We start from the raw sequence: 19122 nt of genomic DNA on the forward strand, positions 1-19122 counted from the left end.
GCCAGCCCTCCTAAACACTGCACAGCCACTGGATTCTCAGATAGCAGGCTGCGCTCCTAAACACAACACAGCCTCTGTATTCACAGTGAGAGAGCAGCCAGCGCTCCTAACCACATCCCAGCCTCTGTATTCTCAGAGAGCAGCCTGGCTCCTAACCACAGCACAGCCCCTGTATTCTAGAGAGCAGCCAGCGCTCCTAAACACAGCACAGCCTCTGTATTCTCAGCCAGAGATCAGCCAGCGCTCCTAACCACTGCACAGCCTCTGTATTTTCCGTTAGCGAGCAGTCAGTGCTCCTAACCACTGCACAGCCTCTGTATTCTCAGAGAGCAGGCAGCGCTCCAAACCACTGCACAGCCATTGGATTCTCAGAGAGAGAGCAGCAAGCGCTCCTAAACACTGCACAGCATCTCTATTCTCAGAGAGCAGGCAGCGCTCCTAAACACTGCACAGCCTCTGTATTCTCAGAGAGCAGCTGGCGCTCCTTACCACTGCACAGCCTCTGTATTCTCAGAGAAAGAGAAGCCAGTGCTCCTAAACACTGCACAGCCTCTGTATTCTCAGTGAGAGAGCAGGCAGCGCTCCTAACCACAGCACAGCCTCTGTATTCTCAGAAAGAGAGCAGCCAGTGCTCCTAACCACAGCCCATCCTCTGTATTCTCAGTGAGAGAGCAGCCAGCTCTCCTAACCACTGCCCAGCCTCTGTATTCTCAGAGAGCAGCTGGCGCTCCTAACCACTGCACAGCCTCTGTATTCTCAGAGAAAGAGAAGCCAGTGCTCCTAAACACTGCACAGCCTCTGTATTCTCAGTGAGAGAGCAGGCAGCGCTCCTAACCACAGCACAGCCTCTGTATTCTCAGAAAGAGAGCAGCCAGTGCTCCTAACCACAGCCCAACCTCTGTATTCTCAGTGAGAGAGCAGCCAGCTCTCCTAACCACTGCCCAGCCTCTGTATTCTCAGAGAGCCGTCGGCGCTCCTAACCACTGCACAGCCTCTGTATTCTCAGAGAGCAGGCAGCGCTCCTAACCACAGCACAGCTTCTGTATTCTCAGAGAGCAGGCAGCGCTCCTAACCACTGCACAGCCTCTGTCTTCTCAGAGAAAGAGAAGCCAGCACTCCTAAACACTGCACAGCCTCTGTATTCTCCGTGAGAGAGCAACCAGCGCTCCTAACCACTGCACAGCCTCTGTATTCTCATTGAGAGAGCAGCCTGCTATCCTAAACACTGCACAGGATCTGTATTCTCAGTGAGAGAGCAGGCAGCGCTCCTAACCACTGCACAGCCTCTGTATTCTCAGAGAGCCGTCGGCGCTCCTAACCAAAGCACAGCCTCTGTATTCTCAGAGAGAGAGCAGCCAGCGCTCCTAACCACTGCACAGCCTCTGTATTCTCAGAGAGCCGTTGGCGCTCCTAACCACTGCACAGCATCTGTATTCTCAGAGAGCAGCCGGCGCTCCTCACCACTGCACAGCCTCTGTGTTCTCAGAGAGCAGCCAGAGCTCCTAAGCACTGCACAGCCTCTGTATCCTCAATATACTTGGGGATGATTGTCAAGTCAAGCATTATGACATATCAGCAGGAGGTAATATGAGGGTGGTCGAAAGGGCTTGTCCTGGTGTGCTGATAAAATTCCTACACACAGAATAGCTGTTCTCCAAAGGTCCACACACTGGTACAATCAACTAGGCAATCTTGCCGGTTCCACACAGCCCCACATTGGTTTGGGATATGTATATGTTCAAAGGTGAAGGTGGGTGAGGTTGCTCTTGTTTGTGGTGCTGGAGGTCAACACTGGTGTCCTTGCCTCTCCCCTCTCTGATTTTGTATGTGGGCATGTGTGGGTATGGCGCACCATGGCTGGGATAACCTGGTCTTAGGCCGAGTCTCTTTGTTGCTTTGTTTTGAATCCATACTTTGCTTGTTTGTTTGAAGCCAGGGTCTCACTGTGTAGCCCTGGCTGTCCTCCAGCTGCCTGTGTACAGAGACCTGCCTGCTGAGACCTCCCCAGTACTAGGACTAAAGATGTATACCGCTGGGTCCTGCATGTTAGTTTATTTTTAATTTATTGTATGTGTATAGATACGGAAGCACGTGTGCCCACATTGTTGGATCCCCTGAAGCTGGAGTCCCAGACGTGGTGAGTTGCCCAGTGTGGGTGCTGGGAACTTCACTCAGGTCCTGTTGGAGAGCAGCCTATGCTTCTATTCTAACCGTGAAATATCTCCCCGGCTCGCTCACTGTTTTCACAACATTTGAACATTTATTAGGTCTGGGAACATACTAGTGTGTAGAGGTCTGGGAATACACTAATGTGTAGAGGTCTGGGAACACACTAGTGTGTAGAGGTCTGGGAACACACTAGTGTGTAGAGGTCTGGGAACACACTAGTGTGTAGAGGTCTGGGAACACACTAGTGTGTAGAGGTCTGGGAACACACTAGTGTGTAGAGGTCGGGGAACACACTAGTGTGTAGAGGTCTGGGAACACACTAGTGTGTAGAGGTCGGGGAACACACTAGTGTGTAGAGGTCTGGGAACACACTAGTGTGTAGAGGTCGGGGAACACACTAGTGTGTAGAGGTCGGGGAACACACTAGTGTGTAGAGGTCGGGGAACACACTAGTTTATACAGGTCGGGGAACAGCTCTCAGAAGTCATGCTTTCTACCCTGGGGTCAAATTCAGACCATGAGTCTGGACAGTGAGCACCTTTACCACTGAGCCATCTCTTTGACCCTGCTTTGGTTTTTGTTGTGCTTTGTTGTATATACATGTATATCATATATATTACACATATATATATGTATATAACAATTTTATTTCTTATATTTATTTATTATGTATAGTGTTATTTATTTATTATGTATATATATTTATCATGTATACAGTGTTATTTATTATTATGTATACAATTCTGTATACATAACTACTATTGATTATAATAATAACTATAACTAATATAATAATAACTATTATTATCATTGATTATGTATACAGAATTGAACTCAGAACCACTGGAAGAGCAGCCAGTACTCTTAACCTCTGAGCCATCTCTCCAGCACAACCATTTTAGTTTTTAGAGGCTTATTTACTTTTACTTTATGTGTATGGGTGGTTTGCCTGCCTGTATGCTTGTTCACCATAGGCCCTTGGAGGTCAGAAGAGGGCACCTGACCAATCCCCAGGAACTGGGGTTACAGAGGTTGCGAGCTGCCATGTGGGTGCTGGGAATTGAACCCGGGTCCTCTGGAAGGGCAGCCAGTGCTGCTATCTCTCTAGTGCATAATATAAAGCTAGTTAACTTCGACTCTCAACTGACAGTGCAGAGTTACGAGAGGCAGTCTCGTTAAGGACGAGCCTCAGACCCGATTAGCCCAGGCACGTCTGTGGAGCATTTTCTTTCTTTGTTTTTAGACATAGTCTCTCTAGGTAGCCCTGGCTGGCCTCTGCAGACTGAGTGCTCGGGTTAAGGATGTTATTCAAGGACAACACAGAAGAACATGAACTAGAACAGATGGCTCTGCTAGGGGCTTCAGACCCCAGCAAGTCCTCCCTCCTTCCCCAGAGACCAGCTCTGAGTCAACTCTCTTTGCACCCAGACTTCAGCCAGTTCCTCTTAGTCTGGAGGGAGTTGTGCTTCGTTTTCTTTCTCATTGATTATTTTGGCTTCCCGTTTGCTGCTGGCCATGGGTGCTCAGGCCTGTGTTTGCCATGCTTGGGCCTGCTAGGTCCCCTTACTGGGACTCAAACCTGGGTCTCCTTCCATAGCGCTGTGCTCTCTTCACTGCCAAGAGCCTCCCCTTTGGCTTTGTCCCATTTGTAAATGCAAACTTGCTTCATAGACAGTGTGGCACTGGCAAGTAACCATCAATACCTGAATTTGCCGCTTTGTTACTAAATGACCTTTCGTTGGGCTGACCCCACCAGAACGCCGTCCTCAAAAATCATGAAAAAGACCCGGCTGTGGTGGTGTGGTGGTGCAGCCTTTAACCCCAGCACTCAGGAGACAGAGGGAAGTGGATATCTGTGTTTGAGATCCTATGTAGTGAGTTCTAGGACAAGCAGAACCACAGAGAAACTACACACTGTGTCCCCCCCCCCCCCAAAAAAAGAGTAAAGTCCTAGAGGTGAGAGTACAGCACCCACACTGGGGCAGAACCCCTGCCTCTCAAGAATCAAGCAGTATCATGTCTTTAATCCCAGAACTCGGGAGGCAGAGGCAGGTGGATCTCTGTGAGTTCGAGGCCAGCCTGGTCTACAAGAGCTAGTTCCAGGACAGGCTCCAAAGCTACAGAGAAACCCTGTCTCAAAAAACAAAAACAGAAACCAAACAAACAAACAAAAAAAAAAAAGGAAACTAGACAAAGAATCCCCCAGTGAGGGGCTAGAGGCATGGCTCGGTGGTAGAGCCCCTGTCTAGAATCCTCTAGTGAGGCCTGGGGGTGTGGCTGGGCAGTGTGCTTAAACAGCATGTACAAAATCTTGAGTTTTTGAGTTTCAGCTCCAGCATAGTAGGAGAGAGAACGACGGACTTGTTAATCATCTGTCATTGGCTTCGCTCTATCCAATCAACTGACTTGTATTTTCCCTCATTACGTGCCTGCCCACATGCGCTGAGCCTGAATCACCACCACCTCTCCCCTGGATGGTTGCCAGCACCTTTGGCCGAGCTGACCTAAGATGACAGGCACATGAACACTGAGGTTTAACTTTGACCCCATCCACCTGCCCCTCCCGTGCTAACCAATGAGTTTATTTACCGACATGCTGGGGATGGGATCAGGGCTTTGCCTAGGCTCAGCCCACATTGTATCAGAAAGCTCCACCCTCTGCCCTACCTTCTTGCAATCCTTCCTTGCATGGTGACCAACTAGGTTCTTGTTTCTCATTCTTGCATGTGTGGCATGCACACAGATGTTTGGGGGGGGGGGGGCGTGCTTTTCTGTGAAGGCCTTAACTGCAGATCCTGGGGGAGCTTCCTCCGCTGATTTCCACCTTACTTTCCAAGGCCCTAGGTTCTTGGGGAACCTGGAGTTGTGGGGTTCAGCCAGGGAAGCTGCTGGTTTGCCCTTGCTTGGGCTTTCCTGTCTCTGGCCCCAGTGAGCTGTGATTACAGGCTACCACCTGGGTGCAGAGTGCCCAAAGTGAGATAGTCCCCTCCTGTGGTGAGTGCTTTAACCACTGAACCAGCTCTCTCAAGGCCCTGTTTTTTTGTTATTGTTTCACTTGAAACCAAGATCTTGGGCTGGCAAGATGGCCGGCAGGTAAAGATGATGCCCCACTCAGCCTGAGCCCACCGAGACTGACCTGAGTGGATGCCCAGGACCCACATGAGGACTGACCCCTTCGGGTTGTCTTCTCACAACCTGGTGCTCTCCTTTCTTCCTCTCTCAGATGTAATAAAAATTTAAAGTCAGATTAAATGAAAAACAGGCTCTCTCAAGTTCATTAGCCTGGATGCTTGGAAATCCTTCTGCTTCAGACTTCCAGTTGCTGGGATTACAGGTGCGAGACGCCACACTCAGCTCAATCAGATGTTTTTTAAGATGTAGGCTGTGGCCGGGCGGTGATGGCGCACACCTTTAATGCCAGCACTTGGGAGGCAGAGGCAGTCGGGTCTCTGTGAATTCGAGGACAGCCTGGTCTACAGAGTGAGTTCCAAGACAGCCAATGCTACATTGAGAAATCAAACCAAACCAAACAAACAAAAATGTAGGTTGTGCACCACATGCATGCAGTACCTGTGACGGTTCCCTAGAACTGGAGCTAGGAATGGCTGCGAGCCACCTTGCAGGTGCTGGGAAATGAACCTGGGTCCTCTGCAAGAGCAACAAGCGCTCTTAACTGCTGGGCCATCTCTTGAGTCTAGTACTCAACTAGATTTTGACTGACCTAGATGAGTGGTGGGGGTGTCCAGGGCTGCTGAGTTTCCATATTCAAAGTGAAAAACTCCCAGGCCTTGTAGCCTGCGCACACGGAAAACTGAAGTTATCAGATCAGGAGGTCGGTGTCAGTCTGGACTCCACAGGCAAGTGGATCTCTGTGAGTTCCCGGGTCTGTTTTAAAAAACAAAACCAGAAGTGAGTCACTTGTAGTCACAAGCAGTCAGTAAAATGCTTGCTGCACAAACAAGGGAACCTGAATTAGATCCCTAGTACCAAAATAAAAATCCAGGCCAGGCATGGGCTGGGCGGTGGTGGTGCACACCTTTAATCCCAGCACTTGGGAGGCAGAGGCGGGCGGATCTCTGAGAGTTCGAGGCCAGTCTGGTCTACAGAGTGAGGACAGCCAAGGCTGCATAGAGAGACCCTGTCAAGAAAGAAAGAAGGGAGGGAGAGAGGGAGGGGTGGAGGGAGGGAGGGAAAGAGGGAGGGAGGGAAGGAGGGAGGGAGGGGGAGGGAGAAAGAAATAGAGAGAGAGAGAGAGAGAGAGAGAGAGAGAGAGAGAGAGAGAATGCAAGAGAAGCTAAATGCTCCCTTTGGGGCGGAGGTTGTAGCTCGGAGGTAGAGAACATAGCGTGCAGCAGGCTCTAGGTTCAAGCCCCAGCACCACCCTCAAAACCCGCCCTTGGTTTATCCAGCTGCTAATGCAGGGTGTGCTGCCTGAGAGATGGCCAAAGTCCCATCCTCACAGACAACAACAGATGGGAAATGCACTCGATTCTGAGAATCCAGCAGCTTTAGAGTCAGGAAACTGAACCTGAGAGTGGGGGCTGTAACCCTCTACAACAAAGATCACCCGCTCAAGAGACAGGGGTGGCACCAGCAAGTTAATCGCCTCATCAGTCTGGACCTTTCATTGCTGTGTACGAGGACTTAGTTTCCCATACCCAACCGCTGAGCAGAAGCACCAGGACGGGGCCGATGAGATGGCTCGTGGGTAAAGGGGCTGGCCACCAGCCCGATGATCTAAGATTGATACCTAGAACTGACTCCTGTGTGGTCTCCTTTGACATTCACACAGTGTCGTGGTGGGCTTGTTCCCCCAATGCAGAAATAAGTGTAACTGAAGTAATAAAAAGGAAGATCTATCGGAAGTGCTAAAAGGGCCACCTAGCAAAGGCTGCACACGCAAACCAAAAGTATGCTAGCGGGCTTCCTCGCAGCTATCCAAATCCTCCTTCCTTCCTTCTCTCTCTCTGTATGTGTGTGCATGTGTGCTTTTCTGAGTTTGTTTGCATCACAAGCTTGCAGGTACTCATCCAGGCCAAAAGGATCAGATTCCCTAGGACCTGAGTCACAGATACTTGTGAGTTAAACAGGTGCTTGGAACTAAACCTGGGTCCTCTGCAAGAACAGCAGTCTCTCTCTCTCTCTCTCTCTCTCTCTCTCTCTCTCTCTCTCTCTCCTACTCCCTCTTCTCCCCTCCTCTCCTCTCCATGGTCTCTCACTGAACCTGGAATTTACCATTTCACCCAGGCTGGCAGGCTATTGTCTCTGCCTGCTTTCCACATGGGTGCTGGAGATTCATTCATGTCCTATCGCTTGCTTACTGCAGCCCTCATTGTTGGGTTTCTTTCTCTCTTTTTTCTTTTTGTTTGTTTTGAAACAGGTCTCTCAGTGAGGACCAGGCTGGCCCCAAAGATCCACCTGCCTCTACCTCCCAAGTGCTGGGATTAAATGTGTGCACCAAGAATAAACAAATAAATAGCCAAGCATTGGTAGCTCTCACACCTCTAATCCCAGCACTCAGGAGGCAGAGGCAGGTGGATCTCTGTGAGTTTGAGGTCAGCCTGCTCTTCAGAGTGAGTTCCAGGACAGTCAGGACAACACAGAGAAACCCTGTCTCAAAAAAAACAAACAATGGCGTACACCACCACACCTGCTGTAAGGGCTCTACTACTGAGCTTCATTTCCTGCTTTCTAAGAGACTTTATTTTTTTTAAATATTTATTTATTTATTATGTATACAATATTCTGTCTGTGTGTATGTCTGCAGGCCGGAAGAGGACACCAGACCTCATTACAGATGGTTGTGAGCCACCATGTGGTTGCCGGGAATTGAACTCAGGACCTCTGGGAAGAGCAGGCAGTGCTCTAAACCACTGAGCCCCTCTGAGAGACTTTAAAAGGTCACATATAGCCGCATGTTTGTCTGTGTGTGTGCATTTGTGTGCAAGTGCCTCAAAGATAGCAGAGGCATCAAAGCCTGCTCTTGTTTTGAATCAGTTCTGGTCCTTGGGAAGAACAGCATACACTCTTGGCCACTGAGCCACCTCTGCGATCTAATGTATGTAATGTGTGTAACATATGTCATCTGTTTGTAGTCTGGTAGGCTCTTGCCATGTAGCCCAGCTGGGCTTCACAGAGATCTGCCTGCCCTTCCCGACATCACAGCCCTCCTCGGTCAGCTTTCTATCACTGGGTTACAGGCTTGTCCCTTCTTCCTAACTGTACTTTACAAGTCCTTACATAAGGACTCTGAGTTAGGTGAAAAGTTACCCAGCCATTTAGGAAAGAACTTTTTTCTATTTTCAAATGTGTGTGTATGTGTGTGAGTGTGCATTGTGTCCAAGTTCCTTCAGGGCCAGAAGAGGACATCAGATCCGCTGGAGACACAAGTGTCTGTGAGCCACACCCAGCATGGGTGCCAAGGAACTAAACTTGGCCTTAGAGGGAAGCACAAGTGCCGTTCACTGCTAAGCTATCTCCACTCCTGAAATTTGTTGAACTTGTCTCATATAGTCTCCAACTTCCTATATAGCTGAGGATGACCTTGAACTTCTGTTCTATGCTTTTAAAAATATTACCAGCTGCCGGGCGGTGGTGGCACATGCCTTTAATCCCAGCACTCAGGAGGCAGAGGCAGAGGCAGGCGGATCTCTGTGAGTTCGAGGCCAACCTGGTCTACAAGAGCTAGTTCCAGGACAGGAACCAAAAGCTACGGAGAAACCCTGTCTTGAAAAATCCAAAAAAAAAAAAAATATTACCAGCTGATTAGGGCTGGAGAGATGGTTTAGCAGTTAAGAGCACTGGCTGTTCTTCCAGAGGATCTGGGTTCAATTCCCAGCCCCTACATGGTAGTTCACAACTGTAACTTCAACACCCATGGCTAAAACACCAAAGCAGATAAAAAATAAATTAAAAAAAAGAAAAAAGAAGCAAACAAACAAAAAATATTATTAGTTGGGCACGATGGAGCACACCTTTAATCCCAACACTCAGAAGGCAGAGGCAAGTGGATCTCTGTGAGTTTGATGCCAGTCTGGTCTACAGAATGAGTTCCAGGACTGCCAGGGCTGCTACACAGAGAAATCCTGTCTTGAAAAACAAAAATAAATAAAATAAGTAAAAGTATTAACAAGAGTGAATGCTTTTAATCCCAGCACTTGGGAGGCAGAAGCAGGTGGATCTCTGAGATGTAGCTAGTTTCAGGGCAGCCAAGAAAACACTGTCTTGAAAAATCAAGTGTGTGTGTATATGTGTGTGTCATATGTGAGTGTATAAAATATAATTATTACTATCATCCATTTTTTTTTTGGTTTTTCGAGACAGGGTTTCTCTGTGGTTTTGGAGCCTGTCCTGGAACTAGCTCTGTAGACCAGGCTGGTCTCGAACTCACAGAGATCCGCCTGCCTCTGCCTCCCGAGTACTGGGATTAAAGGCATGCACCACCACCACCCGGCTATTACTATTATCTTTGAGGCAAGGTCTCACATAGGTCAGGCTGGCCTTGAGCTGAACTCACCCTCCTGCTTCTGCCTCCTCTGCTGTGACCACAGGTCACAAGGTTTATATGTGCTGGGGATGGTACCCAGGACTTCATGCGTGCTACGTGAGCTCTCTATCCACTGAGCCACACTCAAGGTCCCAGAAATCTTTATTTTGCTGCCTGGGTACAAAAAGGACAAGCAGGAACCAGGTTTGGTGGTATACAACTGTAATCCCAGCTCTCAGTAGGCTGAGGCAGGAGGGAGGATCAGGAGTTCAGGATCTGAACTGAAGGCCATCCTGGGCTACATGAGACCTTGTCTCAAAATCAAGCAAAACACAGGAGGCCCCAGGAGAAGTGGCACAAAAGTTAGGTCATTGGCTTCTAATGCACCTAAAACTGACAGACGCTTTGTGGCCCACGAGGGTACAAAATGTCCCATATGAGCAGAATGCACAATGGTACACGGAGAAAACAGACAGGTTTCAAATACCAGCCCCGATCAAGATCCGAGTGTATTTCAATTGAAGAGCTGTCTCTCCCTGAGGGATCCCATCGCCCTCTGAGGTCCTATGTACAAGACACTGCTAAATCCGTTTTTAATTTCCATGGGAAAGTTAAAGGGTTACTTAACAAAATAACTATCCAGGGCGTAGAGGCCCAGTGTTCTCTGTGTAGGCTTGTCCCTGGGGATTGCAGCTCCTGAGGAAGCCTCAGCCTCTTGGCCTCACCTGGCCCCTTCTTCCCTTTGTCCCCTAGATTTGATCACCAATTTGTAGGGACCAAAGAAAACACGTGTGACCCCTGTTTTGCCTGCCCCCCCTGAGAGGAGTCTGAGTGCTGGTGGCCTCATCCCCAGCCAGAGGGTATAGGGGCCTCTCACTTGTGAGGGTGCCCCCCCATACCGCACCGCAGGCAGACTGTCTTGGATGCTCCAGGGGCTGTGACAAACGGGCATATGGATTTAGTTCTGCTCTTCCACAACGTCATCCACACAGCATCCCAGCCGCCCTTCCTGGAGAGGGATGCTTTCTTCTGCTGCCTCCTGTCCCTGTGTTCTGATTGTGGGTTTGTTTGGTTTTCCTCTTCCTTCCTTTCTTTTTGTACAAAGACAGCGGTGGTCTGGATGGGCTGTTGTTCTTACTTGTCAGTGTTCAGGTAACCCAAGTGCTTCAGCAGGTACAGTTCTGTTGATCAATTTGCTTCCGACAGGGTTCCATGGTGACGGCAACACCCACCCCACTGCGGCCAGATGTCATCCGTGTCACCTCGCTCCAGGTGTCAGTGTCTGGGTCATAGCATTCCACACTGTCCAGAAACGTGTGGCCATCATAGCCTCCTGCAGAGAGAATGAAGAGATGGTCACCTCCCCCAGAGGACTCAATCAAATGCCCATGAAAAGACAACAGAAAACAGGAAGGGGAAGCCACCCGTCTGTAGCACATGGGGATGAGGTGGAATGAAGCCCAGTGGTGGAACCCTTGCCTAGACTTCCCAGTGAAGCAGGGTGGAGGCGTGGGGGGTGGAAGGGGGGTGGGGAGTGGCTCAGTGGTAGAACCCTTGCCTAGACTTCCCAGTGAAGCAGGGTGGAGGCGTTGGGGGCGCAAGGGTGGTGGGGCGTGACTCAGTGGTAGACCCCTGCCCAGAATCCCCCAGTGAGGGCTGGGGCTTGGCTCGGTTACAGAACACTTGTCAAGCATCCGGGTGTTCCTCAGGTTCCGTCCTCAGCACCGAATCTTAAGAAGAGATATGGACACAGAGTCCTCTCCACCCCGACCCACTTCTTAGTCCTCACCGAGGACATAGATCCTGCCCTGGTGCACAGTGATCCCCAGTGCACTCCGTCGGTGCTTCATGGGGGCTACAAAAGTCCAGGTCTCTGTCTCCACGTCGTAGCGTTCCACGCTGTTGAGCTGGTCCTTCCCGTCATAGCCCCCTGCCGCATAGATACAGTTGTGTAGCACACAGACCCCTAAACAGAAGCACAGCGGAGAGTCACTCTGAGGCCTGGTTTAAGGGGGCCCTCAGAAGCCACCTTCCTCCCTCAGCACTCTTTCCAGGAGGAACCCCTTAGAAATCGAGCTGGAATTTGGTGTGGAGGAGCAGGCCTGCCATCCCAGTGCTGGACAGGCTGGAGGATCGTGAGTTCAAAGTCATCCTCAGCTACATAACGATTCTGAGGACAGTCTGTTTGATCCTGACTCAAAACAAAATAAAAACAAAACAAGATGGAAGAGAGGAGGGCGGTCTTCCAAGACTGGGCTGGGTAGGGTCTTTCCCGCACACCCACTCACCTGCCCCACTTCGGATGGTATTCATCGGTGTGACCATCCGCCACTCATTCCTCTCGGGATAGTAGCACTCTGCTGAGTTGAGCCGGTTGGTCCCGTCAAAGCCCCCCACTGCATACAGCAGGCGGTTGAGCACGGCCACTCCCACGCCTATCCTCCGCGTCAACATTGGTGCCACTAAGTGCCACTCATCCCGATCTGGCTCGTATCTGCAAAGGACACGATTCCACCATGGTCACCCCAGGAACCACAGCTGGCCTCCTTACAATGAGCCCCACCATCTACCACCACTTGTTTTTTTTACTCTATTTTAGAGCTAGGGTCTTGCTGTGTAGCCCATGCTAGCCCAGAATTCCAGATCCTCCTGCTTCAACCTCCCAGTGCTGGAGTGACAGGCAGGCAGCACCTGCTGGCTGATGCTTTATTTCTCTCAAGGGAGGGGTGTTAGCAGCTCCATCTCCAGAGGAAGAAACTGAGGCTCACAGCCATCAGCTATGGAAGTGACAGCCAGGTCCTGTCCCTCAGCAGATTCACCCTTTCTGCTGCATCGCCTGTGAGCTTCACCTCACCGGAGCTCATGGCCTCACATCAGAAATGCGGGGTAGGACATTCAGGATCACCAAGGGACATCAGTGCATGTGTCCAACTCCAGAACCCAAGAAAGTCTGACAACTAGGCTACCGCTCAGACAGTACTCCTCCAAGCAACATGATCAGAGATGGGGTGAACGCGTCAGGTTGGCCAGCAGCATCCAGTCCATACCTGTGTTCCTGGAGTTATTAATAGTGCCCCTGTCCTTCTTGAAAGCGGCCCGCTCAAGGTGACACATCGCCCCACCATCCTATTCACAGACCACACATTAGAGGCCCCTAGGGCATAGGTTTAAAATTCCCTTTGCAGGTTGGGGGTGGGGTTATCAGGGGCAGAGGGCTGGCCTAGCATGCACAAGTCCCTAAGTTCTATTCCCAGCACCAGGAATATTTTTCAGTTTTTCTCATCTTCCTACCTTGCTTCAAGCCCTAAATGTGTGGGGGATAGTTGTCTGTCTGGAGACAGGGTCTCTTATATCCCAGGTTGGCCCTGAATTTGCCATACTGCCAAAGACAACTTTGAATTCCTGATTCTTCTGTCTCGACCTCTCAAGCGCTGGGACGACAGCGCTTATATGGTGCTAGGCAAAAGCTCTGCCAGTCACAGCCCTGGCTCTTTTCTTTCTTCCCTTCTCTCTTTTGGCAGTACTGGAATTAGAACCTAGAACTGGGTGCAAGCCAGGGACCAGTGCCCTACCACTGAACTACGTCCCTGATCTGACGGTCTGATGATACATTTTATCATAATTATACACAATTAGCATAGTGTATTTCATGTATTGTGGTAATTCCCATAGTCCCCAGCTGCTGACGATTCCTATAGGTTTGGGACAGCCCTCCAGTACTTCCCAAGTCTGGACACTGAGGATGAACATGCCATCTGCTCTGCCTCCTCTGGGGGTGAGAAGAACAGGTGCCCTCCCTTTGGGACCCCGTGCTCACCTCTCCACGCTGCTGTGGTGGATGCAGCCGTGGGACCCCCCGACTGCGTAGATGTGGCCGTCTATGACCCCCACCCCGATGCGGTTGCGCGGCACGCTCATAGAGGCACAGGGCGACCACTGGTTGGTCATGGGGTTGTAGCAGTCCAGGGCACTGGAGTCGGTGTTGCCATCGGGCGAGTTGTTGCGGCCGCCCACAGCGTACAGCAGCCCGCCCACCACGCAGCCAGCCAGGCCGCTGCGTGGCACCTGCAGATCGGCCAGGCGCAGCCAGGAGCCGTCGCTCGGGTTGTAGGCCTCCAGGTAGCTGAGCGACTGTCGGAAGTAGCCGCCCGCTGTGTAAATGAGGCGGCCCACCTTGGGCGCGCGGCAGGGCACGGACTGCGTGGGCTTGTGCAGCGTGAGCTCCTGGAAGATCTGCACCAGGTAGTCCTTGCAGCGCGCATCGGCCTGCAGGATCTCGCACTTCTGCAGCTGCGTCTGCAGGAAGTGTGGGGTGAGCGCGTGGCAGCGCACAGCCCGCAGCAGTGCCTGCACGTAGAAGCGCCGCTGAGGGCAGTCGTACTTGACCCAGTCGATGCACGCGTGGAACACCTCCGACTCGCAGCGCACATTCAGATCATCGCGGCTGATGAGCGTGGCCAGCTGGCAATGCGATAGGTTGAAGAACTCCTCCTGCTTGGCCACCTGCAGGGAGCGCAGGTGAGAGGCTGCGCTCTGGGAAGCCCTCCTGGCCTAGCACCCAAAGGGTACAGGGCACACAGTGGGGTCTCTTTATGCATCTGTATTGTTTGAGTTGGGTTTTAACTTTTAAAAAATGTATAGCTAGGCATAGTGGTATACGCCTGTAATTCCCCCATCACTCAGGAGGCAGAGGCAAGAGAATGTCTGTCAATTCAAGGCCAGCCTAGTCTACGTAGCCAGTTCCAGACCAGCCAAGAGGACACTGTAAGATCCTGTTTCAAAAATAAATAAATAATTGAATCTAGTCTGGCCTTTAATCCCAGCACTTGAAAGGGAGAGACGGGAGAACGTCTGTGAGTTCCAAGCCAGACTGGTCTACATAGTAAGACCTGCTCTCAAAAGGTATTTTTAATTACATTTGTTTATTGGTTTATTGTGTGTGTGGAGCATGCTACAGTTCATGTCTGGTGGATAGTTTCTCGCCTTCCATGTGGGTCCCTGGGATTGGTCTTCAGGCTTGGCAGTGAGAGCCTTTACCAGCTCAGTAAGGAACTGGGTTTGTTTGCTTGGTTGAATGGCTAGTTTTTGAGGACTTCACTTCAACCCCCAGGATTCATATTATGGAAGGAGAAGATCAACTTCTGCAAGTTGTCTTCTGACCTCCACATGAACTGTGGCACATGTATGCCCCCTAAATAAATACAATAAAAACTTCAAATTAATAAGAAAAAAAAATAGGAGGTCAGCGTGGTGGCACACGCCTTTAATCCCAGCACTTGGGAGGCAGAGGCAGGGGGATCTCAGTGAGTTCCAGGCCAGCCTGATCTACAGAGTGAGTTCTGGGACAGCCAGGGCTGTTACACAGAGAAACCCTGTCTCCAAAAACCAAAATAAAATATAAAATAACCGACAGGCTGTGTCTCAGACTGGCATTTTTCCGATGCAGGGCTATTTTGTACAGATGATAGACACCTCAGGAACGAAACAGAAATTCAAGTGGGCCCTGGTGGTCCAGGTCTCACACTTGGGACCCTGACACACGCGAATCTCAGTTTCCAGACAAGCCTGGGCTATGAAAACCAGCGGTCTCAAAAATCTAAATAAATAAGCAAAATACATTTATGCTAGTCCATATGGGTGTGTGTTGGGGAGTGGCCTGGAACTCGCTATGTAGTAGAGCAGACTGGCTCCAACTCATAAAGCTGCCTGCCTCTGCCTGCTCGGTGTGTGCCACACACCTGGTTTATGTGTGGTGGGATGGAACCCAGGGCCCACGCGTGCCGCCAGCTAAGGCATGTTATGCCTATTTTGACCGCCACCCATCTTGTGAGGTCAGGTGTGGAACTGTCCACCTGAGGGTGACATATGCATATTCAAAAAGATATTAGAGCATTTCAGACTTGGGATCTGGGGACTGGTGATGTTCAGAATGCACTGTCATGTCCAGGGCACAGCCTCTCTGGTCACTGCCACCTGTGCTGCTGACTGTGACGTTTCCAGGGACTTTCCTCTTACCTTCCCTTGAAGACTTCCCGCACTAAGAAATGAAAACGAAAGCAGTAACATTACCTGAGACCAAGAAAGACCAAGCAAGGCTGTAGTAGCGCTCTCTCTCTCTCTCTCTCTCTCTCTCTCTCAAGGTAAGGTCTTACTGTGTGGCCCAGAGTGGCCTACAACTCTCAGTGATCCACCAGCCTCTGTCTCCAGAGTGCTGGGATTAAAAGCACTGGCCATCACATCTGTCTTGTTCCAACTTCTGACCCCAGAGAAAGCAGGCTGCTGACACACTGTGAGAACTTATCTTCCCTGTTCTTAGGGTCTCCCAGATTAAGGGCTCATAACCTGAGTTTTCAGTCCAGCAATATGGCTTTGTGGGTAAAGGCACTTTCTGCCAAGCCCTATGACCAGAGTTAACCCTAGAAGCATATATAAGGTAGAGAGAACCAGTTCCTGCCAGTTGTCCTCCGACCTCCACACAAGACCAGCCTGTCCATGTGTACAAACACACATGTGAACAAATGTAAAATTAATTTTTACTTTATCAGGGTATGGTAGTGTGTGCCTCGTGATCTCAGAATATGACAGCAAGGACAGGAGTTAAATAACAGCTTCAGACTGGGCAGTGGAGGCGCACGCCTTTAATCCCAGCACTTGGGAGGCAGAGGCAGGTGGATCTCTGTAAGTTCCAGGCCAGCCTGGTCTACAGAGCAAGTCCCAAGACAACCAGGTCTACCTGTCTCCAAAAAGAGACATTGTCTCAAAAAAAAAAAAAACCCAAACCAAAAAACAAAACAAAACAAAAAACAAACAAAACCAACAGTACATCTAAAGAAGACAATCCAAAAAATGAAGTCCTGGGGCCGTGGCTCTGCAGGTAGACTGCTCACCTAGCAAGCACAAAGCCTGGGTTCCACTTCAGTCAACTGTGAGTGTGAATGTCTGTAATCCCAGTACTGAGGAAACTGAGACAGGTGAGACAGCTACATAACCAGATTAGGGCCAGCCTGAGCTACATGAGCCCCTCGGGGGGACAAGAGGACTCCTTGTGACAGCTGAGCCCTCGCCCTCACTCACCTCCCCGAAGTGCATGTAGATATACTCCCGGGCACGCTGGTGAAGTTCAGTACAGCCAATCTGCTCGGCGAAGTTGGCGATGCCAATGGCGTTGCTGGGGTCCAGCTGCTGCACGAGGAAGTCGCTGCAGGCTCGGACCACGCTGTCAATCTGATACATGACTGCCCCGTTCATCACATGCAGCACGCACTTCTCGCCCACGGAGATGGAGGCCGTGTAGGCAAACTCAATAAGTCGCTCCATGACCTTAGGGTGGATGCCTTCTATGGACACCACCTCCATGCCCTGCTCCCGAAGCCCATTGGTGAACATGGCCTTAAAGACCGGGCTGGAGGAGGCCAGCACCACCTTGTGAGCCATGAACTGGGCAGCTGGGGTGTCTTCGTATTTGACCTGCAGCGTCACATCACAGAGCTGCTGGCTCAACCGGAGCTCGTTCATGATGCCAAAAGCCTGCTTGGTGTGGTCCTCTAGCGTGTAGCTGAAGGTGCGGTTGCCATCCTGGGAGGGCGTCACCTCGGCCTTGCACTCTGTGGATGCGTACATCACCGCGTCCCCTGACCCCTCGGGGCACTTTGACCCTAGAGGCAGGAACTGGCTGCTGCGGGGAGCCCCGCTAGGCCTGGGTTCTGGCTGCATGGGGTTCCTGGTGAGAAGGTACAGTTCCACCACTAGTAGTTAGGGGCCTGGAAGGAGGGAAAAGACAGGGCTGGGAACTGCACGGTTAGGCCAGAGCCTGCCACGCTTCCTTTTTCCTTTTGATCCTTTCTTTTTATTGATCCTTCTTTGTGCTGGGATTACGGTGTGTGCTACTATGCCCATCCAGGTTTCCTTTTTTTTGAAAAACTATGCAATGGTTTCTAGAGCAGTTCGCCAAGCCAAGTAAACTGGACACACCCGGCTCCATTCAAACTAAGTTCTCCCCAACTCGCTAGCCTGAAGGCCCGGCTAAGAAACGCGCCACATCATGCCCCTTTCTGCTCAGAACCAACACCCTTCACCGAGGCCAAGAGTGGAAACCCACCTCTGGCCTGCCAAGTCCAAAGGAGTCAGCCCCTTTCCAACCTCCTCACTCCTCTGTCCCAGCCATCCTGCCCTCCCTTCCAACAAGTCAAACTCCTTTCTTCAACGCCTCGCCAAAACTTAGAGAGCCTGCCAAGTGTGTACTAGACACTGTTCTGAGCTCCAGAGACAGAGCAGGAGGACAGAGAAGGCCTGAAAATACAACCAAGTGTGTAGAGGAAACACGAAGTGCCCACGTTCTGGGACAGAGTGGGGCATCAGGACCGCCCACGGTGGGCAGCAGGGACTGAGGAGACCCTTGGAGACCTAGGGCCAGGGGCCGTGGAGAGAGGGTCTGCAGCTGGCTCCCCAGGTTCTGCGGCTCAGCTGGAGTCGCACCCCCCCACCCCGTGTTGTGTCTATTGGAGCACCGTGGGGGTGGGGGGGCGATGAAATGCTCCAAGGGCCCCAGTAAGTGAGCGACTGTCACGCGTGACCACACTCTGCCGGAGCTCAGGCCTGGCATTACGCAGGGGGCTGTGCAGCGGCGACCCGGTGCCCGGTGCCTGCTCGAGCGGCCACCCCGTCGCTCGGAGGCGCAGCCCAGACGCCTGGAGAGCCCGCAGGGCCTGGTCCGGGGCCCGGCCCCGGTGCGGCGCACTCACCCCGCCATGGCCGCGCTCCGCCTCCGCCTCCGCCGCGCGGGTCACGGTGACTAAGCACAGCGCGCCACCCTGTCACAATAAGAGTCCCGGGGCGCCGGCCGCGGGCGACCCCTACCCTCCACTCGCCGGCCGCGGCCGCCACCCTACGCGGGCGGACGGGCTCGGCGACCAGGGTGCGCACTTGGTGGGGACACGCGCCCCCCACCACCACCACGTGCACGGCCCCACGCGCGACCGCGGACGGCACTCGGAGCTGACTCCCCACCGCATCTCCGCGGGCGATCGCTCACCTCCGTCCCACCCCCCGGGTGTCTCTGTTGGTGCCACGCGTCCAATCCGCGCCGCCGGGCCGCCACGCGCCACGCTTCCGGGAGGAGCCGAGGGGGACCCGGGGGGCCTTGAATCCGGGGCAGCAGTGCTGCGGGGTCGCGGGCGGCACGCGTGGGAGGAGCGGGAGGGCGGAAACGAACGGCGGGCACACAGAGGCGGTTCCAGCCCTTCCTGCAGGTGCCGGGCGGAGGGAGCAGGGCGTGGGTCTGGGCGGCCCTAGGAGCCTGCCTCCGGGTTAGGCTGTCTGTACTCCTGCACCCTCGGACCCTCCCACACCCCACGCGGTCCAGCTAGACCCATCAGCCTGGTCGAGATATACATATATCTATTATATATATATTCTTTTAAAATAACTTTAATGTTTTTATTTCAATTTGTAATTTACTTTGGTGTATG

The 19122-nt window shown here is 51.8% G+C and overlaps 1 protein-coding gene across 2 annotated transcripts; it reads right to left on the reverse strand.

Annotated features, from left to right (window-relative positions):
• Positions 1 to 9799: 9799 nt before the first annotated feature.
• On the reverse strand, positions 9800 to 19010 carry Keap1 (kelch like ECH associated protein 1). 2 transcript variants are annotated; one of them, XM_041657503.1, is made up of 6 exons: positions 18687 to 19010; positions 16730 to 17415; positions 13473 to 14158; positions 11944 to 12149; positions 11445 to 11621; positions 9800 to 10988 (listed from the first exon to the last, which is right to left on the reverse strand). In XM_041657503.1, exons 2-6 carry the CDS (start codon positions 17366 to 17368, stop codon positions 10822 to 10824), a joined length of 1875 nt encoding a protein of 624 aa, XP_041513437.1. In that variant the 5' UTR covers positions 17369 to 17415; positions 18687 to 19010; the 3' UTR covers positions 9800 to 10821. The 2 variants fall into 2 exon arrangements, with proteins under 2 accessions (XP_041513437.1, XP_041513438.1); XM_041657504.1 differs by lacking the exon at positions 18687 to 19010 and adding an exon at positions 18397 to 18671.
• Positions 19011 to 19122: the final 112 nt, after the last annotated feature.

The sequence above is a fragment of the Microtus oregoni genome, unplaced genomic scaffold, assembly GCF_018167655.1.
Source record: "Microtus oregoni isolate MIOR12 unplaced genomic scaffold, Mior012 000008F_ref0000371, whole genome shotgun sequence".
NCBI classification, from domain to species: Eukaryota; Metazoa; Chordata; class Mammalia; order Rodentia; family Cricetidae; genus Microtus; species Microtus oregoni.